The sequence below is a fragment of the Cucumis melo genome, chromosome 8 (genome assembly GCF_025177605.1).
Source record: "Cucumis melo cultivar AY chromosome 8, USDA_Cmelo_AY_1.0, whole genome shotgun sequence".
In the NCBI taxonomy this organism is placed as follows: Eukaryota; Viridiplantae; Streptophyta; class Magnoliopsida; order Cucurbitales; family Cucurbitaceae; genus Cucumis; species Cucumis melo.
The window spans coordinates 857,906-881,318 of record NC_066864.1 but is presented as its reverse complement, the minus strand read 5'-3'; the positions used below and the strand labels follow the sequence as shown (position 1 = coordinate 881,318).

General features: G+C 33.5%; 2 protein-coding genes and 1 long non-coding RNA gene across 16 annotated transcripts; 1 reads left to right on the top strand and 2 right to left on the bottom strand.

Annotated features, from left to right (window-relative positions):
- Positions 1-441: 441 nt before the first annotated feature.
- LOC103484343 (uncharacterized) lies at positions 442-3,792 on the bottom strand. Of its 3 annotated transcripts, XM_008441371.3 has the most exons (7): positions 3,215-3,785; positions 2,136-2,653; positions 1,977-2,044; positions 1,510-1,563; positions 1,178-1,267; positions 906-1,082; positions 442-777 (listed from the first exon to the last, which is right to left on the bottom strand). In XM_008441371.3, exons 1-7 carry the CDS (start codon positions 3,691-3,693, stop codon positions 736-738), a joined length of 1,428 nt encoding a protein of 475 aa, XP_008439593.1. In that variant the 5' UTR covers positions 3,694-3,785; the 3' UTR covers positions 442-735. The 3 variants fall into 3 exon arrangements, 2 of the variants coding, with proteins under 2 accessions (XP_008439593.1, XP_050944495.1); XM_051088538.1 differs by lacking the exon at positions 1,510-1,563 and having other exon boundaries at positions 3,215-3,790; XR_007823042.1 differs by lacking the exon at positions 442-777 and having other exon boundaries at positions 933-1,082; positions 1,178-1,292; positions 3,215-3,792.
- Positions 3,793-12,619: 8,827 nt separating this feature from the next.
- On the bottom strand, positions 12,620-15,803 carry LOC103484342 (pentatricopeptide repeat-containing protein At1g09900). Its single transcript, XM_008441370.2, has one exon. The coding sequence runs from the start codon at positions 15,600-15,602 to the stop codon at positions 13,059-13,061; it is 2,544 nt and encodes an 847-aa protein (XP_008439592.1). The 5' UTR covers positions 15,603-15,803; the 3' UTR covers positions 12,620-13,058.
- A 947-nt stretch (positions 15,804-16,750) lies between these two features.
- On the top strand, positions 16,751-23,073 carry LOC103484341 (uncharacterized). Of its 12 annotated transcripts, XR_001761992.2 has the most exons (8): positions 16,752-17,064; positions 17,282-19,246; positions 19,450-19,739; positions 19,835-20,067; positions 20,232-20,277; positions 20,352-20,419; positions 20,680-20,740; positions 22,111-23,073. It is a non-coding gene; the product is annotated as an uncharacterized LOC103484341 (long non-coding RNA). The 12 variants fall into 12 exon arrangements; XR_001761987.2 differs by having other exon boundaries at positions 19,835-20,277; XR_536721.3 differs by having other exon boundaries at positions 16,751-17,064; positions 19,835-20,419; positions 20,699-20,740.
- Positions 23,074-23,413: the final 340 nt, after the last annotated feature.

Below are 23,413 nucleotides of genomic sequence, written 5' to 3'. Positions count from 1 at the left end.
TCATTTTTTTTTTTAAAAGAAAATTCTTGCTTAACATTTGTTATCTAAGTTTATTACAAATTTAAAACCAATATTGTTAAGAGTTAGTTACCCTTTCATGAAATTTACTTGATTACTAGGAAATGGTTTGAACTTCTGCTGTTATTACAGCTCTTACGAATTTGTTCTCTATAGTTTGAAGAGTTTAATAAAACCATTTAAATCGTTCTTTTGGTTTGATAAAGAATTATTTAATAAGAACAATTTATGAGATTTATCAAAATTAAATTCTAATTATAATTTATAACGATCAATGTTTTTTTTTTTAAAAAAACAATAGGATCAAATTCGTACCAAGATCGGCCTTGTTGGCTCTTTTTTCTACGGGGATACAAAAAGTTGCTATATTGGCCTTTGTTTCACAAACAGCATCATTCTTAAATTTCCAAGTTACAGCGAGAATAAAATAAAGAACAAAAAATTATATTCCATCCTCAAAATTTACATACATACAGATACAGATATTACACGAAGAAGAAGTAATTGTCCCTGATATTCTCATCTCGTATGCTTTAATCCGATGCTTGTAGGAATCTTGCAAGCAAACCGGGTCTATGGACTTTCTGTATACTCACACTCAAATCCGATGCTTGGAGCCAAGCATCGGCATTTCAGCATTTGATTATCCAGATCTGCTCCTTCCTAGTTTTAACTTAGCAGTAAACTGAATTTTGAAGGTTCCCAGTTGTCCATTTGTCAAAAGAAAGCATCTTGAGATATGAAGGCTGTCCACGCTTCCTGTGGTTGTCGCAAACAAAATAAGTTTGTCTTCAGAACTAACGACTCTGTTGCAATGCCTTATCGTCTGAATCTAGATTCATATTGGTTTTCCTAAATTTATATAGATGGTTCAAAGAAAGAGTTACCTGGAGAATAGTAAAAGCCTTTTCAGCTACATATTTTTGCATGTCTGTTGCCCCTCTCTGTTGCAGCTTGTCCGGGTGGAGGCATAATCTTGCTTTCTGATAAGCTTTCTTCACTTGTGAACCCTCCATAAGGCTTGTAAGTGGTGTTACATGCCAGCCACTCCTGGGCCATAGAATCTGAATCATTTTTAAGCAAAACTATGTCAATCGGCATATTGTGCAGGATGAGAATACATTTTGGAGAAGTTCCGATGACAATTCAAAATTCTTACATGATGGAGTGTAGAAAGCAGCAGCCGGATGTTGGTTTCCTTGCCAGACGACCATAACTTTATATCTTCATCTATATCCTCCATTTCCATCTGAAAAATTTTCACAACATTGTTCCTAATCAAAATATTTTCCCTTAGCAAAGAGACTGATGGAGTGGCAGAAATGTCGAACCAATAAGATGTAGATGGTTCGAAATCATAGAAACTGAACATCAACATTTCATTTAAATTATGGCTTGTTTCATATTAGAATTAAAATTGTGTCAAGGCCGTGAACCTTTTTGTACCCAAAGCAAATATTGATTTTACTTTCATTTATACCAGAAGCTTACATCTTTTTCGGACTCTGCCTTTTCCTCTTCAGCTGACCAAATTCTTTCTTCTACCTTTAAAGAAACATAATTTAAGGAATATCAAAAGAGGGGAACTAGTAAACTTATTAGGAAATGAAACGAAAATTTCCCTTCCTTTTGCAGGAAGGGATTCACTTATTGAAAGTACAAAATAGTGAAAAACTGAAAGTCGTTTAAATTGGTTCAATGTTTGTATAGGGTACTGCACTTTATCTTAATCAAAGAACGTTGTTGCGTATTATTACTGTCGATTAGTGCCAAAAACAGACTTTGGAATTGGGTGTAGGACAAACACGTTTTATGTAGAATGGATTGTCGGCCAATCTAGATTGGAATGAGCTGCTTTTATACGAGCCCGATTTCATCAATTTAGTGCTTTTCGATGGTCTAAACAAAAGTTTTCTATTAGCATTAGAATGATAAAATTTGAGAAAGCAAGGGCTTACCTCTGCAGATTGTGTTATGTCATGAACCCCTAATTGTTCACCAGGAATTTCACATGAAGCAGATCCTCCTGCACAGTATTATCGAAGAAAAAAAAAGTTTACGCGTTGAGCTCCAATATAAAACAATTGTTAAATCAAACAAAGAAATGGTTGTAGTACCTTCCGTCTCAACAAATTGTTCACTATCATGCAGTCTTGCACTTAAATCTGTCTCAGGAGTTTGTGTGTTAAACTTTTCTTTAGCCCAAGCAATCACTTCATCAAGTGCAACTGCTTCGTTTGTCCCCTCTCTGTTATCAGAACCAATTTCAATTACATAAGAGCTCATTACTTCATCATCTTCTTCTGCCAACACATTTATTTGAATATCAGGATTGGCCCCTGACCCCTGACACAATGAAGAGATAGCAGACGATGGGGAATTAGGTTCAAAATCATCCATCGATACTTTCATGCTCCTGTATGAAGTTGGTTCAATGCTAATAGTTTCTGGAGACGACACATGCCGAGGGAACCCAGAATAGGAGCTCCTGAAAGGCTCCTTAACCTCATTATCGACGTACTGGTTTTCCATTGGAGCAGAACGGTTGAATGGAAAGAACGACATCCCTTGTTTCTTTTGATGCTCCTCTGACTTCATCTTTGATGAGTTCCATTTTGTTGGGATATTGATAGGCCTGATACAACCAATAACAATGAAAGCTAGAAATTAACAGTAGCTTGATTTTCCTAAATTCATAACAAAAAAACATTCAAACTAAGTTGCAAAGCTTTAAATGATGACTGAAATTGGCGCCAATTTCAACTGAAGAAAAAAATCACAACAAAAGGATAATAATCAGACAAACAAAACATTTTAGCAAATTCAATCCACGTGGGTTTCCAAGGTTAATTTTGTTTAAGTGGAAATTCAATATCTAACCCAGATAGCAAAAATTTCCAACTACATGCTGAAATTGGGTCTGAGTTTCAGCTGGATAAAGAACCGATCATACATTCCTAACCACAAATGTAAACAGCATAAGCTTTTCATAATCAAATAGAAGTCTGCAACCTCCAGACAAAATAGCAATCAGTTTCAGAGGAACTTTTTGATACACAAGAAGACGACGAGTAATTTGTCCATACTCCATAAACACGCTAAAACCAAGGTATACTGATAGGGGCAAATTCGTCAAATTAATTGATGTAGTTGGATTGGAAAAACCTATACCAAGTCGGTACTAGACGCTACGTACCTGAGCTTCGCGGCGAAGGAGGATAACACGACGTCGTCACCGTTTACATGCCGGAAAGGGCTCGCCTCCTCGGAGCTCAACAACGACGAGGAGTTGGATTTCGACTTTCCCTTCGAGTTCTGCCTTGACCTATCTCTCGATCGCCGTTCATGATCGGATCCGAATATGTCGTTGTAAAACCCCTCACCTCCCGCCGGAATCCTGAAAACTGGTAAGCTTCGACCAGCATTCTTTGTTGAAGAGAAAAATTCCGGCGGTCGGAACATTTCTTCGTAGAAGAAGTCGAACTGCTTGTGTCCGAGTTCGCCGGAGAATTGCCGCGAGAGAACACTCTGCGGCGGACCACCAAAGACGTCGGAGAAGTCTTCTTGGTTCAGAGGTTGGGCGCCTTTGGAGAAGGACCGAATCGACGACCCCTCAGCCGATCGCCGGCGAGGAAGTTCCGGCATCCCCATCCTCATTCTCCAAGACTCGTCCATTTCACCGGCGAGAAGGAAAGTTAGTCGCCGGAATTTATACTGCGCCGAGAAAGTGTATTAAGTTAATAATATATAAAGAGATGAAAAAAAAAAGGAGCTTTTTAAAAAAGTGATCATTTCCACTTCTTTATGCAACATTCAGTTTTTATAATTAGTTAAATTATGGAATTCTAATTTCCATTTCCATTTTTAAATAACCAAAACTAAATTACAAAATTATTATGTTGGTTCAATAAATAATTACATAATAATATTAATCTATGATTAACCATCAATTTTATGCCAACAAACCTCACTTAACATTTCTATCATCCTATCATCATCTATTCATTCAATATTTTTTTAATAAAAAAGAACTATCGATATTATAAAAATAAATTTAATCGATTAAAACTAACCTTTTAAAACTTTACTCGATGAATCTAGCTTAATTAATATATAAATGTATTAGTATCTTATTTATTACATTAAATTAAAAATCTAGATAATTTTTTAAATAGTATTTATTGAATTTATAAATTTAGTTTCACGTTTAGGTCTTTAATATTTTTATAAAATGACAATAGAATTGAAATTTTTATGATTATTAACCAAAATTTGATTTTTAATTTATTTTTATTATTTCTTTTAAAATAAAGGAGAATCTTTAATTAAAAAAAATCTATTAAACATAAAATCAAAAGCTAATAACTTTGTTCCATATTTTTAACTCAGTATTATATTAAATATAAAATAAAAAATTAGTGGAACTAATAATTCTTTTTTATTGTTCTATTAGTCACAAATACAGAAGTTTAAAAGAAAAACATAAAATATTTTTAAATATAGTAATATGTTGTTTACTTATCGTTGATAACCATTAGCAATAGATATGAATATTTTGTTATATTTATAAATAAAGTGTATATAAGTATATATATACATTTTTTTTATTTGTATATTTAGGTATATACATGAATAAATCCCCACCCTAAAAAACTCTAATAGAGGAAACATATTTTATCATGTTTCCTATCTCAATCCCAATTTAAGTAAATATCTCTATGTTAGTGGGGGCAATACACAAATACAACACACAAAAAATGCAACCTTTAACATTATCCATTTAACATCTATCTTCTTGAAATCTTATAAATGCTTGTCCCACTTTTGTTGATTGTTGGTAAAACCCCTCATGTTTAGTTTATGTTATGTTATTTCATAAACATTACAATTACATTATATAAGCTTTACAAGATTAGTCCATTCCTTTTCAATGCCTTCATTCATTTATCCTTTTGTAAGGATATAGAAAGAATCAAAAGTTTATGAGAAGAAATCACATGCTGTGGAGTTCAAGAAAAAACATATATTATATACTTTCGACGACGTTCGATATTTTGAGTATATATACTTATATGGTTATCATCGTTTTTACTTGTATATGCTCTTCAATATATGATAACGTTGTTTCGATGAAGTTAAAGAATGTTTCGAGAATGTAATGATACTGGTTAATATATGTCTGATAGTTTTGAATCGTTAGATTAGATACGTATATCCAATGACTATATACTATGATCATACAAATGTCAAATCTATATCGTATGATTATTAATAGACAATCGCATTGAATAACTTTTGTTGAAGGTACTTTTGTTAATTAATTCTTAAAAGATTCCAAATTGCTTAAAGTCATTGCACTCATTAAGGATGATGCCAAAATGACAATGACAATAACTCTAACAACAGTCAACAACATATCAATGAGGACAACGAAGACAATGTCAACAACGACGACGACAATGACATTACACAAATTTAAGTAAATCAAATGTTTGATAAAGAAAATTGAGAATAAAAACAAGTGAAGGGCATGCCGATGTTTCATTTGACTATGCCAAATGACAACACATTTTACCTCCCCTAATTAATTTGCCGTTTACAAGTTCGAATTTTGGTTACTAAACTAAAAACCAAAACAAAACAACATCGATAGAGTACAAAAACTATTAATTTAAAAGAAGACATTTTCAATCAATTTGTTAAAATATACACATTATGGAATCTAACATGTTGTCAGAATAAATGTGGCATGTGATGATTATTTATGTAGAGTTGCATATACATTGTTTCACGATGAACATGTCTTTTCTAAAATAACCGACTTGACGAAGAAGAGTTACGACTTTCCAAATGTCATGAATGGTTTATAAATATGTCTCTTCAAATTGCATTTCAGAACAATTTTCAAAAACATTTTTCTCCCTTTTTGCAGAGTTTTTGAAAAGTTTCAGTTATTTTCACAAAATATGGTTCATTAGATCATGTGGACGAAGAAATGCTATTTCCATAAGAAAGATAGTTTGTTCCATTCTAGGTGACAACTACTCATGAAACTTAGATACTAGAGTGAGTAAATTTGTCTTTAAGGAGAAGATGTGAAGTCGTCAAACTAATATTCTCTCATGTATATTGTTAAATATTTTTATTTGTCGATGGTCTTATTCTTACGTATCACATTCTAAGTTGGGTAATAAACAAGTGGAAAGAAAGAAGTGGCAAAACCCAAATATTTATGAGGTTGATGAAGTTGTAAGGGAGAGAGATATTAGGCCATAAAAATGGGAGAAAAAGTTGTAAATGAAGAAGGAAACAAGAGAATTGGGACATATATGAAAGCAACAAAGGTGGGCAGCCAACTGCTTGAGGACACTTCATTTGGTTAGGACCCTACTGTCCTTGGGAAGACAATCCCAATTCTCACGGTGGTTCAAATGACATATATCATGTTGAATACTTCCAAAATTGTTTTGTCGTTTAATTATCAAAACCAAAATCAAAATAATATTCAATGAGATTGTCACATTGCAATTGACATTATCTCGATTGTATTGAAAGTTCATAGTCATAGTCAAAAAGTGTCTTGTAAACTCCTTTATGTATCAAATAGTTACCTGAACACGAGCATAGTTCAACGACAATATATTTGTAGAGATTATCGAGTTTTTGTTTTCCATTTGCTGGATTGATAGAAATAAGCATCTCGTGGTTGCGAAAATGATGGCGGTGTGTAACAAGTTCTCTATATCCTATAAATTTTTGTAAGTTAGTGAAGAGTTTAAATCACATGGACAAAAGAGTACTAAATTGCTTATTATTAGAAAGACTTTATTTTTAGCTGTAAAATCTTTCTAAATCTCTGTTAAATTTGTACATTATTGGAAGGTCTCTGTCACATAAAAAGAAGGATACAAGTCACCTAATTAGCATGATAGATTTTATATTTTATAGTCCAAAAGCCATCTCAATGTCGATGAAAAATGTAGTACATACACGTTATCATTAAGAGATTATTTTCAACCATAAAATAATTTATCTCATTTCTATATCAACGGAAGACGGTTTAAATCATATATAGTAGACGTATAAATATTTAATTCAAATAAACAAAATCGCTTCTATGTACCTATATTATTTTATAAAGTATAGTATAAAGTAGGTTATGACTCGAGAAGTATGTATCGATAAAAATCAATGGATCACTAAATCGACTAATTTGAATATGCTAATAACATACAAATAAAATCACAAAAATCTATTCTTTCATCTAATCAGCAATTTCCAATTGTTCTCTCATTAACACAATATTGAAAAAGCCAATCCATTGCAATAACCTCTTTCATTTTTCTTGGGAAATAAACATATGAAAACAATACCATTTTTGTGAAAACGTGACACCATGTGCTATTGTTTATTTATTATAAATTAATTATCATATACAAATCATTTTTCCTAATATATTCTCCCATTTTATAGCATAAATCCAAAATTGTATAACAAACAAGTAAATGAATTAATTAGTATTTTATAACAAATAAGTTGAGCTATATATAACTTGGTGAATATAAACATTCTAATTTTGTGCTCCAAATTTCTTAACATTTTGGTTATAAACTCATATAAATAAATAAAATATTAAAATACTGTTTACCCATTCAATTTATTTATGAGCGTGAGATTTGAAGTCTAATCATATATATATATAAAATATCCATCAAAATCAATATTTTTTTCCGGTAGAAAAACTTATTGAAATTTTACAAAAGACTTCGATATTTTCGTTGAAATTGATATTTTATATCACGTGTCTAATTTAGTGGATAATATAGTGCTATCGAGAGTGGGTTTTATTATTATTATTATTATTATTATTATTATTATTATTATTATTATTATTATTATTATTATTATTATTATTATTACGGTAATTATAATGCAAAATTAGAAGGTTGATATATAGTGATAATATGAATGATTGGAGCTATTTATGGAAGGAGTGGTTGGAAATAGTGAAAAGATGTTATAAGTGGGAGGGTGAGATGAGAACAAGGGTGTTTGCTCTTGATACCTTCTTAGCAGACATTGCTTGCTTTTAATACATTCATTTGCCTAAAAGAAACACTTTTCTTATAAACTTTACAACAAATCATAATCATTCTTCTCAACTCTCTCTTTGAATCTCTATGCATTACTCATAACTACAAATAATATCTTTCAAAACTATTCAATTCTTCCTATTATTCCTAACCTGACTATGTGTTTTTCTTTACTTTGACCAATCTACCAAGATCGATTTCTACTAGCTAAAAAAGGACAACAAATCTTTTTGATCCTTAAACTTTTATTTGATTCTTAGGTTTAAAAAATGTTATATGTTTAAGTTTTTAGTTTGGCTTCATTTTTTTTTTTAATTTCTAAGATTTAAATTTTGTTTATATATTTTTCAAGATTTAACCTTTTTATATTATATATATTTTTATAAAATACAGATAAGTTTTTAAAGTTGGTGTTAAAAATTATAAATTTCAGAATTTGAGTACCAAATTGAAAGAAAACTCAATAATTGAAGATAAAATTTTGAAATTTTGAAACAAAATTTAAAATCTTACTAAATAGTAACATCTTAAGACTTACAGTGAATAAAAACTTGATAAAAATCTAAAAACTAAGAAGATAAAAAAGAAAGAGGGAAAAATATCTGTTACAAATGCTCTCAAATGCTGACGAGATACCTCATAAAAATACTTTTTTAACCCAAGATTACAAAAAAAAAAAAAAAAAAAAAAGTTTAAAGACAAAATTTGAGGACTAGCCAGCCTAAGTTGTCATTGTCAATACAGATTCTCTCTCTATATTTAAAAAAGAAAAAAGAAAGAAGGATGATTATATCTAAAAAGCATCTAAACATTATTACAACAAGCAGCGCCATATGGAATTTAGAAAAGCCCTGAACTTTGGATTTTGTGGCTCTCATTTTCACAGCCTGATAAAAGTTTTCTTTCCTTCTTTGCTGTTGAAAAAGTTAATGTTGTGACATATGATATATGAGTTTGTGGCTGTGTGTTACAAACAAGAAAAGAGAAGCACATGGTTAATAAAAGATTAGGATATTGTGAATAAACTAAGCATTACTTTAAAGTTTAATCCAACTAGCAACCAAACAGGGTCTTGATATCTGTGATGGGTCTAGAACTGCAGTGGGAAGAGGGAACAATGTGTTAATAAAAATACTTGCTAAATTCAAATGGTAATCATGTAGCAAAAGACAACAAATCTTTATGGGCTGTTTGTATGGCCCTCACTCAAGTCTATTTTTTTTTTAATTTCAAGGGAGCAAATAGAATCAGTTGCTTTGAACAAAATCTTTCTTCTTTTTTCCCCTCTAGTCAGCTTTTGGGGTGTAAAAATGGCCAAGTTTTCAGTTTCCTATCAACACCATGTGGGAGAAATACAAGATGATACAAGCCAAACCAAGCATATAATATTGAAACATGTCTTGCTTTTTCTATGATAAAAAATAGAAAAGAAACTAAGAAACGAGAAGAAAAAAAGGAGAACAATGTTTTATATATAGAGAGGGAGGTTAAAAATTAGTAATTTCAAGTTCAGGCTATTTGGGGAGCTAAAATGTAAACAAGGTTACTGAAAATTTAAAAATGGTTGAAATGCATAAGGAATTGAAAATGAAATAAAAATGAGATCATAAATTATGAAACGGTAAAAAAGATGGTAAAATTGAAAACTATAAAAACGAAATAAGTTCAGTATTATAAATCGAACCTTCAATCAAAACATGGATATTGTACTACGTTATATTACAAATCCATTATTAGATGCTCCTAACTATTCATGAATGATTTGTTTCGACCTCGATTGGAGAAAAAAGAAAGAAAAAAACACGGCATAATTGAGATTGGATTTGACTTTTTATTTTGACAGTTGGACTTGACTTGATTTATATATCTTTCTTTTTGACATTAGATTTGACTTTGATTTTGATACCTTGAATGCCTGGAACTTGTCCTTCCATTCCGGTTGTTGCAGCACTTGAATTCCTCATAATACAAGAAAAATAGAAAGGGGGCAAAAAATAATACATTAAAAGAAGCCCCTAGAGGAAATAATAATTAATTCTGGCCTACCCATTTGGCAGACATTTGTCATAAGCCTCGGCCTTTTCAAAAAGGAATCAAACATGTAACAGAAATAACCTAACAAAGTCAATAAAGACATTTTCAGATGTGCCTTGGCCCTTAACTAATAGACATTCCAAACCTAGTAACAATAGACTATCATTCATAATTCATAGACTTACAATTTCCCCTCCACAAGAGGAACCGCTTTTCCTCTTGTCCTCTGCAATAATGATACTGCATTCAAAAAAACCAGTAAAAGAGAATTCTGTTGAACTCAGTTCAGTTTTAAAGACAACTACATCAATTTTACATGCAAATGCATACAAATAAAAAGGAGTGAAAGGATTCATTTCATAATAATAAAAAGAGAAGTATAATACACTCAGAAGAAGTTTCAGGATTGTAAAGCCTCTTGTATGCTTGCAAGTTTCAGATACTTCGTAGAGTATAAGCAAAAATGACAGCCATACCATTGGCTTTGATGACTTACCTTGCTCCATATGCTTTCTGGAGTATGAAATTTGGCTTGTTTGTTGGAAAATGAGCACCAGGAGAGCAGGGCATTTTTTATGTTGTACTTGATGTAAAGAAAAGTAAGCCTAATTACAGTATCATAGACCTTCCAAGAGTCTAAGCATAATGAAATAAATAAAAAATAACAATAAACTTAGTTTTCTTTAAAAAATGATGATGAACTATAAAGTGATGTAGTCTAAGATCGAACTCTGATCAATGAAGACCAATCAAAAAGTATAAAAATGCAAACTAAACTCCACAGCACAAATCAGGGCAGGCAAGAGCAAATTTCTCTGTTTTCTTTTTTCTCTTTCCAAATGAAAGGCAGAGATGCTTTTCATAGATATATTGAAAGGCTAAATGCAAAAATTACAGTCCCTCTTGGGAGTTCCAGAAAAAACTCCTATAGAAATTAATTGCTAAGAATAATAGTGTACATTGAGAAGAATAAATCATCAAACCATATGCATTTGGTTTAAGGCATAATCTCCGACGTTCTTCCCTGTTAATGTAAATTTTGATAGTTTCTCTCCAAGCAAAGAATCCAAGATATTAATTCAACCGCATTAACTCAAATGATCTTACACTTTCCTTAAAAAGTTACGTCATACGCTGGCATTTCTTTTGTTGTAGTCTCACAATCGTATTAAGCCATCCATGGCATACCCACCAATTCACCTTGTAGAATTAGAAACTAAAAATTGATTGCATAGAGAGAACTTTGTGACTATGATAATGTAATTTTGTTTGCATAGAGGTATAACACTGACATGGGAGACGAGCGGAAAGGTACAACTAATAACCAATAGTTCTATTTGCTCTTGTGAACTGAAATCATGTTGAAATTCTCATCTGCCAAAGAAACTATCAATGGACCTTCCTACAACAAGCAAGATGCCAAGATGTATTTACTCGAGGATTTTCTGTTGTAATCCAGTTTAGCGCTAACTAGAGGGCTTGAACCATTAAATTTGGAATTAGAGGTAAAGACAGAGACCACCTCCAAAGTTATATTCAATCACTTTCTTACAACTTTGTAATCCAGCTCCAAAGATTAAATATATGTGAGGCACTGGGCTGCCTTGATATGAACCAAATTTGTGGCCCCACGCCCCAGTGGTCATACTGTCTGATTACATTAGAAAGGGTAAGCTCCTCACCCATTACCAATAATCTCATGGCCCCCAACAAACATTCAGGATCTTTCAAAAGAGCATTCTAGTACCCAACCTAGCACTTAGAGCTAGGAATAAGTCATTGAAAAAGAAGTACTACAGCAGGTAACGTTTAAGCTACGTAAAGCCGTACTTATAACAGTCGCAACAGTAAGTAGTCATAGCATTTATGATCTTTTTTTTTTTTTTTCCCCCTTTTTTGATTTGAATTACCAAAAGCAATTGAATCAAAAGACAAAGTTGATCCTATTGGACCAACCACTTCATTCAGGAGAGATGTGGGCAGTGGGTGACAGGGACCCAGAAAAGAGCCAACAAAAATGTGCAAAAAATCTTCTTTCCAGCCTGTAGCAGAAGCAACAAAGGAGAAACAGCACAAGATTCGAACTGCAAACTTTGTGGCAAAGTTTATCATAAAACAAAAGAAACAAATAATTTTACCGAGTACATTCCGACCCAAACCCTATCGCAAGCAGCTACAACAAGGAAATATCAGGACTGAGTAGCCCGTATCATCTATTATCCAGCCAACTTTTAGCAAGTGGATTTTGTACATGCAATTCTCATCTGCATAGACACCTAATTTATTTTAGCACATTGAGACCTTGAGGAGGGATAGAAACTTTTGTCATTGGTTTGCGAATCTTAAATTTTGGAAAAGAATAGAATACCACGCTTTGAGTTCCTAATACTCGACCTCAGAGGCAAAAGGAAAAAGAAATGTAAGGTACGACAACTATTACACTATTGATACTGAAACCCATAAAGCAGCTGATATCTTCATTTCAAACTTTGTTTCTTCATTTGTTATTAGTCATACGTGTATTAGGATAAATTGGACCGGATCAGCTCTTGATAAATTCCACAGTGCTACTAGCTAGCTCTGTAGTAGAGCATGGTAAAAATCCTATAGGATATTCTAGGGAACAACTACAGAGATTTTCAAAACTAAAGAATTATGTGTGTGCAACTGTTCTCTGGAGCCAAGCACGGTGATTATAACAGCTGGCATCCGCAATCAAGATTACAAAAGAAATACATGATGGATCCAACAACTCTGCATATTCATCTGTGATAACACAATGCAAAACAGAATATCAGAAAGAACCCACAAAGCAACTGATAAGAATCTGAAGCCTGGAAGTAGATTTATCCAACGCACAGCATAGAGTGATTGTTTTCATATGAAGTCAACCACGATAATTTATTAGAAATCTTAGTTGTGCAAGTGTTTTGATTCTTGAGCCGAAACATGACCACGCTCAACAAACCGTAAGACAAGCCTGTCGGCCTCCTCCAATTTTCCTTCTAACACAAGCCTCTTGCTGACCTTCTCACATAACTTTAAATCGGGAATTAGATTTCTATTGAACATTCTACAAGCAACTTTATATGCTGACATAGGAATTCCAACATTTAAATAACTCTCCATGAGTACATGACAAGTTTTAGCATCGGTTCTTGAAGCCGTCCGCAAAACCTCACCTAAAAGGCTATTGGCCTCCTCGAGGTATCCAAATTTACATAATTTCTCAATAACTAAATTATATGCTGTTTGAAATCTGCTTTTCAAAAGCATCTTCTTCAGTAATTTCAACAAATCTTCCACTCTACCCTTTCGACAATACTGGTGGATGACAGACCTGTATGTAACAGGAGAAGGAACCAATCCTTGCCTCAGCATCTTCATTGTAAGTTCAGTGGCTTCTTCTATACGGTCAGTCTTTCCCAGTGCATCAATTAATGTCGTGTATGTCACGGTATCAGGGTGCTTGTTACAAAGGTACATATCATCCAGCAATGACAGTGCAGCTTCCAAATCATCTTTCTGACAAAATCCATGAATGACAGTGGTGAAATTAACTACATTAACAGCACAACCCTTGTTCATGCACTCCTTCAGTAACTGATTAGCTTCATATGGTTTCCCATCCCGGCAAAGAGAATGTACCAATAAGTTAATTTCAACTGGATTTGGAAAGAAACCTTTTCCAATCATCTCCCTGACTACATCACAAGCTTCGTTCAATTTCCCTTCACGGCGCAACCCATGAACTACAACACTATAAGTAATGGCATTAGGTGTCCACCACTCTTCCTCACTCATATTCATCATCTTCCTAGCTTCTAAAGATTTCCCGTTGCGGCAAAGACCATTTAGCAGTGTTGTATATGTTACAGCATTAGGTTTGCAGTGATGCTTGTACATCTGTTGCATCATCTTTTTTGCTTGATCAAGTTTCCCTATGCGACAAAACCCATCAAGGACAGAGGTGTATGTTACAACATCTGGATCACAGCCCTTGGAGAACATTTCACTAACAAGCTCTTTTGCCTTCTGAATCTTTCCTTCCTTGCAGTATGCATGAACTATTGCACTATACTCAACCTTGTCAACCTTAAATCGCAATTTTTCCGCTTCCCGCATAATCTCCAGAGCCTCATCACCGTGGCTATGCTTTGAAAGCATCTGGATTAGAGAATTGTAAGTAACGTGATCTGGTACTAAGTTACTGTCCTTATGCATTTTCTTCATCAACTCCCTAATTTCATTCAGCCTCTTATCTCTACAGAGGAATCCCATGACAGAATAGTAACTAACTTTATCAGGAGAACATCCATTAGATGGCATTTGATCAATTAGTTCCATGGCTTGGTCAACCTGATGCACATTACAATAGCCCTTGATCAAACAGTTATAAGTCACAACATTTGGAGCAATGCCAATAAGAACCATACGTTCTGCAAACCTTAACGCCTTCTTTAATTCATTTCCCATGACCAAAATATGGATTGCAGTGTTACAAATAGACAAATTAGGTTCAACACCTGCCTTCTGCATCAAGGTCAAGACCTTCATTGCATCCCTTAATCTTCCTGCCCGGCTATATGACACCATTACGAAACCAAAAGCTTCAGGACAAAGCTGAATTCCTCTACGAGTCATAAGCCGGAGAACACGTTTAGCACCTTGACATAATTTGGTCTTACTGAGTATCTCAAGCATAACTAAGTACACGGATGAATCATGTCTATACCGCCACAATCTATCTGCCCAATAGAAGAACCGCAAAGCAATTCTTTCGTCTTCCTGAGAGAGCAAAACAGCACAAACCTGCAGCGGATTTAGGCTTCTTACTAAATACCTCAATTCCCCTTCAAACTTTCGATTCCAAGAGGTACTTAGCTGGATCAATTTACAAGTATCTCTCACTAAGGAATGTCTTAATACGTCTTCACCAATTTCAACTTTTTTGAAATCATTTCCTCGTCCATGATTTCTATTAGACAAATTAGACCCCAAAAGATCCGCAGCATCACCGAGATCCCCATCTTCCTCTTCTTCGTCATTGGACTCTTCAGCCTCTATATCATCACCGAACTTAAAGTGCCGTTCCTTTCCATGTTCCTCACTGGGATTTCCAAATAAACTCGAGTCTCCGGTATCCTCCAAATCCGTTTTCTGAAATTCGTCATTTGCAGCATCAGACGCATTATTTCTCCCATAAATATCAGTGCAGTAAGTTCTTAAGCTACGATCAAAACTCGAATCTCTCCAAGATGAAGACGAAAAAAATGCACCAAGTTCAGTACATGCTAAAGGGTGTAAACAAAAATGGCCGAAGCACTGGTAAACAACTCCATTCAGAACAAAATCAGAATTAGCACCACCTTTTTTAAACTTATTCGGATAATTCAGTTCATGGAATCTGATTTGCCTTCTTCCAATTTTAAAATAGAAATTGAGAATGAAGAACATATCACAATAATGCAGGAACAAGAGTGAAGAAATTGACGAACTAGTTAATATCGAATTCGTCCAATAGGCGCTCTTTACTGCCGCTCTGAAGATGAAATATTAACCAGTATCTGGCCGCTCCGTTGTCGTTCTTCAACTTCGCGGCGAAACAGGGCATCGCAAGGGTAAGCAAGTCAATATCAATTTACGATATAAAACGAAAATTAGATTATTGTTATTATTATCAAATAAATAATATCATGTATAATATATAAAAAGACGGAATAAAAAAGAAAACTTTTTAAAACAGTTTTGTCCCTCTATATATTTTAATTGATCACATTTATATCTTTTTTAATTTAAAATAAATAAATAAATAATTGTCTTTTAACAAATATAAGCAAAATATTAACGATTCTAAAAACACAAAAAACTCACATACCACAAATCCACCATGAAAAATATAAAAAATACCCGATCAAGAAGATACGTATATTTAAACGATATTTTTCAAGATTAGAAAAGATGGAAGAGAGAAGAAAAATATAATCGTAAATATTTTAGTAATTTATTATATTTATAAAAATTTACCTAAAAAAACTAATAATTAATTGAGTCTAAATCTAAAATAATTAATTATCATTGAGTCTAAATTTAATTTATAATTAATTATCATAGAAGTATTTGAGAGTTATAATAGTTCACTCTTTGTTTGGATAAGGTTTAGTTTTAAAATAATCCATAGGCCATTATTACTTTGGGCACCAGCTTCGATTATCGTCACGGAACAATCTCTCATGACCACCTCATATGACTCTACCAGCAAACTTTCAACAACCAACTTTGACAACCGTCAGACAAATATTTGTAAAAATTTAAATAAAAATGAACTTTTGATTTTTTTTTATTAAATCATTATGAATACACTTTTAGTTTAACTATAGTAATATTTTTAAAATATATTTTCTTATGCTTTTTCATGTAAAATTATTTTATCGACATGTTAATAGTTGTATATAAAAATTGTATTTAAATTTATTAGATAAATAATCTAATTAACAAAATTTAATTAAATCATAAAAGTGATACGATTCAATATTTTCAAAAAAATTGCCAAAATAAATAAATAAATAAACACGACATAACACTTTTATAATACTCATCACTCTAAACACGTATTACAAATCAAACTATAATAACCCACGTCCCATCCCAAACATCCCTCCAACTCCTGTCCGTTGAAGGGGACTCAGAATCATTCATGTAGCCGCGCAGATTCTCCCGGGTAAATGTTGATAATCAGAATCGGCGGGAACGACGGCAATGAATCGTCGCTCATCTTCTCGAGCACGGCCTCATGCTCCCCCCACCGTGATTGCTCTTAGGCACTGACGATTTCTTCCGAGCCTTAACCCAAATTACAGGCGTTATTACATCAGATTGCTTGTTTCCAACGCTACTTCGAGGCTATTTTGCGGAATAGGTATTTCTGCTTCTAGGTTTGTGATCGCATGGATTTTTTACTTCGTTGCATCTAAATTACACTGCGTCGTTTGTTTTCTTCTTCGCCTTTAGAACAATGGTCCGAGGCAGTACATTCAACTTCATGATAGCATAAATGAAGAAAGAGAAGCTCCTATTTCGCTTGAAACTTTGGTTCTCTGACTTAGTTGCTGAAATTTATTTACTGCGATATTTAGGTTGTAAGGTATATAATTACCGGCGGTTCGGCGCAGTTGCTTGCAGTTTATTGTCCTCGTGTTGTCCGTTATGTACGAGTGGCTACGGCGTAGATGCTAAGCCAAGTTTTGTATAATTTCAGATGCAACAAATCAGTACTCATGATTATTGCCAAACAACGGTGAGCACAAGTACATATTGATCGATGGGAGGCCGTTTTTAGGGCGCATGTTCTAAAATGGTTTACACGCCATAAAATTTATGGAGTGGATACTGTGAGTCACTTTCACTTGTTTTTTATGTTTTTATGTAACTGATGTATAGTCTGTTGCAAAATTTCAAAATAAAACGCATAGATAATTACGATCAGGACGGTATTTCTTTCTGCCACCTGTTATTGCTTTCAGAAGCAATTTTTGTTTGTTCGTTATTTTTACTTTGCGTCATTTTTTAATGAAATTTCACTATCCTTTTAGTTTTAGTTAAAGAGCATTTTCTTTGCAATAAATTCGACTCTTAATTTCCACGGCTCGTTTCTTTTTCTTTCAAAATTCTAAAGATTATTTTGACTCTGATTCTTGGTTTGGATTATATACATACCGTGCAACCTTTTAGTCCCACACATGAAATTAACTTGATGCATGTTTATCTAGCACAAGATTCAAGTATGACGAAGAGGTATATGTGGCTACCTTTTCTCTAGATTATTTTCTGTAGCATCATACCTCATAATTAATTGGCCATGGAGTTCCTTGCTTTTGTCGTAAATGTTGAGCAATCTACTTGTTCAAAAATATTTGATTAGATACACGAAAACTCTGATGGTGGAATAAGTCCTATTTGGCACAAAGATGTGAAGGCTTCTGACTTCTATTTTTTTCTCTAATAATTTTTTTTCTTCAAAGCGGGGTTATTTTGCTTTTCGGACGATTTGAGATAGTAACTGAATGCATAACAATAAATGAAAGCCAGCACGATTTTCCTTTAAATGGTGAACACTCTTTCTTGGTCCTTGCCATCGAATACCTCTGAAAAGGTTCCTTGTAACACGTATACCTCTACGCAGTTAATATTTTCTTCCTGACTGTTCACTATCAGACTTAGAAGCAAATTTTATTCATACTGTGGATCTCATGTGTAATTTTACATCTTCAACAGTTTGAGTTAACTCTTGTTCGCATGACTTTTAAGAGCGATTTGTCAGTCGGTAAGTTGGGAACTTGAATTAAGTACTTAATTTTCTTGCACCTCAATATTACATATCATGGGCACAAAAAACACGAGAGACTACTGTATTTGTTTTGCAGTGGTGTAAATTGCGAGTGCAAGGAAGCTCTCTCATGTCATAAATTTTTTACTTTCATCTCTCATTTTGCGTTTTCCTCATGTAAATTGCAAATTGAGCTGTAGTTTATCGTGCACTAGCCATTTCTGTTTTTTTTTTTTTTTGGCACGGTGCGGTTATGAGGTTCCTATACTAGGTGCAAAAGGAGTTAGAGAGGCCAGGAAGTGTGAGAAGAGTAGCACAGCTTGAGGTTTGACTGGTGAATCATTGAGAACTATGACGAGGAACCATTTACTGCATCAGCCTTACTTTTTGTTCCTTTATGAGTTTGTTAATATAATGTATATAAATATTTCCTCGATTATCCTTCTTAACTATAATTGTTCAAGTTCAGGTTATGCATAGAGAAGATGTCTCCTCTTAGGGAAAAAAATATAAAGGTTCCTATATATATCTGATGTCTCAAGATTTCCTCCAAGCACAAAACGTGATCAGTTTTGTTTCATTCAATCTTCTATTAGAATATGTTTATGTTTCTATCTTACCCTTCACTTTTGAATTTTCCATGATATTGTGAAAGCACAAAGATCAATTGATAAAGTTTGTTGACGTCCTATAAGAGCCCTTGTGCATAATATGGTACGGTAGGTACCTGGAGTGCCCACGTACAAAAACAGATTCTCCAGAAATCTTGACTAAGGTTAGTAAATCTGAAATGGTTCCATGTTCAGAACTAAAATTTGGGAGAACCCTGTCTTGGACGCCTATTCTTGGAATAAAAATATTAGTCATACGGGTTTATTATTTCTGAGTTTAAGCTTTATGCGGGATGAATTTACTTTAATTGACCTTGAGTAGCCCATACCAGTTTGTCGAGTTTACTGCTTTTCTTATTTTGTCCAGCTGAAAGCTTCAGAGACTAGTTGCTCCGAAAAGATTGGATGTCATCATAATCTTGGTGATTTTGGTACTTCTCTACATCTGTTTCCTTGCCCATGGGCAAAAGGCACTAAGAGCTAGAACCAAAAGACAAGGGCTAAGGATCTACGTGTCATGCCATTTAAAAAGGAGTCAGGAGAATATTTCTAAACTTTATTTTAGGTTTCCATGCTATACTTTTCGTGCTGTAGTCATCAATTTCAAAAGGTGAAGCTGGTCTTTTCGTTCTTCTCGTCTTGGGTGCACCACAAAGGGTTAGTGACACAAATCTGAAGGAATTTATTCTGTGAAGTTCTTCGTGATGCTTAAACTTTCATGTCTATGATGGCAATATGTCGGGTGTTTTCAGGGATGCATATGAGAAGAATCATGCTTAATTCACACATTGGTATTGAAGCCAACGAGCTCGCATGCTGTATTATTTGAAAGTTTTGTCCGTGTGTTTCTTGGCTTTCCAACTTCTTCACCTCATGTCTTTTACCTGTATATTTTGAGTGATTACTTACTCCCTCTACTTCGGTTTGAACCATTTTATTTTGTTGGCACTTCATACGGGTCATTTAATGGATTAGACATTGTAAGGTATGCACAAGACCTCAATTTATATCTTGATATACATATGCACATGTGTTGTAGTAAATGTTAAAGTTCATCATGTGCATGGGAAATACTGCTGCCTATTGTTCAATTCGAAATGTGAGGTGGGCAATGCTTGATTGTTTAAATAAAGTTATCCGGCTATGTAGGTGCATATGAGTTGTTCAAGTATTTGCACCACCATCTCCATCAGAGGTTTATCCTTGGCAATATATTACCTAAGGGATTGTAAATGTACCAACTTTCTAACTTTATTTGATGGCTAACAGTGGTTCAACTACACGAAGTTGAAGAACAACCAAATAACAGAACCAAACAACAGTCTACCTAACCTCTGGTATTTATGTTCTAATTTTCTCTATTGGCAATTTCTAAATAAGAGATTGCAAAAGTTGTCTTGATCTTTTTATTTAATCTTTGTTTCTGTCTTAATTCGAATTTGGAAGTTTTTTAGATCAATTTTCGACATTATTAGAAGTGTTCGTAGGAGAAACTTTTTGTTTGACTGATGCCAATGAAATTCACCTTGTACTGTTTGCTTTACATGGAGGGGATTTTTAGTACTGATCTTTCTGTCTTATCATCGTGCTCATTTAGAAAAGGAATTCCACTGCAGATTGCTCATGATGGTCTTTGAATCTCCTTGACCTATGATGAGGTAATGTTTGTTCATTCAGCTCCTTTAACAGGGAGTCACGATTACCATTAGCTTCTTCGTAAAATATCCTTAATTGTAGTAACTATATTATTCCCATTGTATAATTCTCTTGTACTTTGAGATTCTATCAATAAAGAAGCTTGTCTCCGTTTAAGAAAAAACAACTGTAACCGGGGTGCTGTTCCTTTGGATCAAACAAGTGAAGAAAGTAAACCAAGCATTCAACAAACACCCCATTGGTGGATGTGTTGTTGGAGGACGATACATCTTAATGAAGCATAAATGCATAATGATAGGAGTGGTACCAAGGAGTATTGACAATTAGTTAGGAAAGTTGCTATGGTACTTTAGTTATAAATAGAGGAAGTGAAAAAGGAGGAAGATAGACATTGGTTAATATCATTTAGGTCTGATTGTTTTCGAGAGAGGGATTTTCCTAATTCCTCAAATTACTTGATTAATTTTGAAGCTATTTAATGTTTTTATATTCAAGATATATTTTTTGGTTTCTATCATATTATTGTACCTGAGCGCTACAACATTGAGTTTTAGAGTCAAACAACATCGAGTTTATGTCCTACTGATGTTGGAAGGAAAAATAAGAATAGAGTTGATATGAAATTTGAATAGCTTATCTGAGCTGGAGCTGGCTGGAATTTTATTGTGACAAAAGAGTAGTATGGTTATCTTTATTTAAGTAGGTAAAACGAGTGCAAGGGGAAAATATTCAAACCATCAAACACTGAAAAATTCAAACTAAACACACCAAACAGAAAAGTAGAGAAGAAACTTTAAACTAAACCGTCAAAACTTTGAAACTGGAAGGAAAATTAGCAAACTGAATGATGAATCATGGGACCCCTTTGGAAAGACGATACATTATTGTACAATTCCTTTTAACAATCCCACGATCTCCTTCCTCAATTTCTCTGTTCATTTTGGAATCTTCCACAGCAAAGCTGGAAAAGTTAAAATTTAATAGAGAGACAATATGGAGATTATGGTATGCAAAGTAGGACACTGTATCCAAATAAAGCTTGGAATAGTTTCTTTCTTGTTTGTTTGTTTTTTCTCCCTTAACAATAATGCTATAGAAAACTTTTCTTTTTCAAATATATATATATATTTTTTTGGAGACATCATTGGGAACATACATTATAGAAGAGCTCATTACTGAACATCTGTTGCAAAAAAATGCTCAAGGAACTAATCGTGAAGAATTATAGCCTAAATCTTTACTTTCTTTTTATCTTTTGTCTCCCTTTGGAGGATTTTTGGTTTTATCTTTCCTTTTGCCCAAACAGAAATTTCTTATTTGCCCGTGTAGTTGAATATTGTATAAATATGACATTTCTTATCTACTTTTCAAGGAAAAGTATATCAATTGCACATGAAGAGACAAGGGCAAAATACAAGAAGGATGAATCAGAAGCATTGTACTATGATAGAGAAGTTTGAGAGAAAAGGTAAGTTTCTAAATACCATGACACCCTCTGAACTTTACACATTTACTCCTTAAAGTACTTGGAAATTTCAACTTCTTCCTCAGTGGTAGGTAACTTTTTCATCCAAACCTTAGTTGGATTTTATTAACTTCATTAATAGGTTACGTTATTCCAATGAAAGTTAGTTTCATTTTGTGTTTATAAAAAGAAGAGAAAGATCTTTGAGTTAGTTTAAATAATTGAAAACTTTTGGAAAGTGTGATCTGCCTGTTGTCTTGAAAAGGGGAACCATAGAAAAAACATTGATCAAAGATCACAAGGAAATAAATATAGGTTAATTTGTCTTAATCCATCATCTCCCCATCTGAAGAGAAATTTGATGCCCTGGACGTTTACTGATCATCTAAGATCTTTTCATTAATCACAAGAATATCCTATTCCCGGTTCGCCTACCCCAAGAATGGTGATGAAGATAGATTTACTACTGCATTTTGGCCTCATTACATCTCTGGATAGCCGGTTATTTGACCTTCCCACCTCTCCATTTCGTACCCATCCCCCCTTTTTCTACCACAAATCCCAAACAAGGCACATTCTTTTACACAGGCATGGTACAAGTGGAGTTAAAGAGTATCAATTATAGAGGAAGACGTAAAATGGGTTATGTCTGTTTAACCTCAAGCTAAGAACCGTGGACACTTTAGTTTGGCTAATTTGTTTGTATCAGCATGTGTTGGACATTTGGACCCTTCGACACTTGTTGGACATGTATCATACACTTATTAGTACAACAAATGTGTTAAACATGCATAGAACACTTGCTGATTAAAAAGTTACATATATGATAATAAATTGAGGGGATCGTTTGGCCCACCAACTTCTTAGCAACTCAACTTCAATAGTAAATATTATTGAAGCTTGTACGTTTATTGAGTACCTCGTCTTTTCATCTTTTTCTACTTTTCACATTTACAAGGAACTTCATCTTTTCCTCTTAACCTACTTTTCCAATTATCAAGCAACTCAATTTTACAACTTTGTACTCGAAACACAACCATACCAACTCCAATTTAATAACTCCAAACTTATTAATCCTGCTTAATGGGCCAAACACTTGAGTGTGAAATATACCATACTAAGTTTGTAAGCATATAAATGCACAAGTTCATTTACTTTAAACATTTTTTAATTATAGAATGTATATTCTAATAAACATGTATTTGTCATA

What these genes read in the sequence shown, in the direction of transcription:
- LOC103484343 (XM_008441371.3), bottom strand. Translation starts at nt 3,693, where the DNA reads ATGGACGAGTCTTGGAGAATGAGGATGGGGATGCCGGAACTTCCTCGC. An exon ending in TCCTTCGCCGCGAAGCTCAG is followed by an intron (nt 2,654 to 3,214) that starts GTACGTAGCGTC and finishes TGGTTGTATCAG; the next exon opens with GCCTATCAATATCCCAACAA. An exon ending in ACAATTTGTTGAGACGGAAG is followed by an intron (nt 2,045 to 2,135) that starts GTACTACAACCA and finishes AATACTGTGCAG; the next exon opens with GAGGATCTGCTTCATGTGAA.
- LOC103484342 (XM_008441370.2), bottom strand. Translation starts at nt 15,602, where the DNA reads ATGTTCTTCATTCTCAATTTCTATTTTAAAATTGGAAGAAGGCAAATC.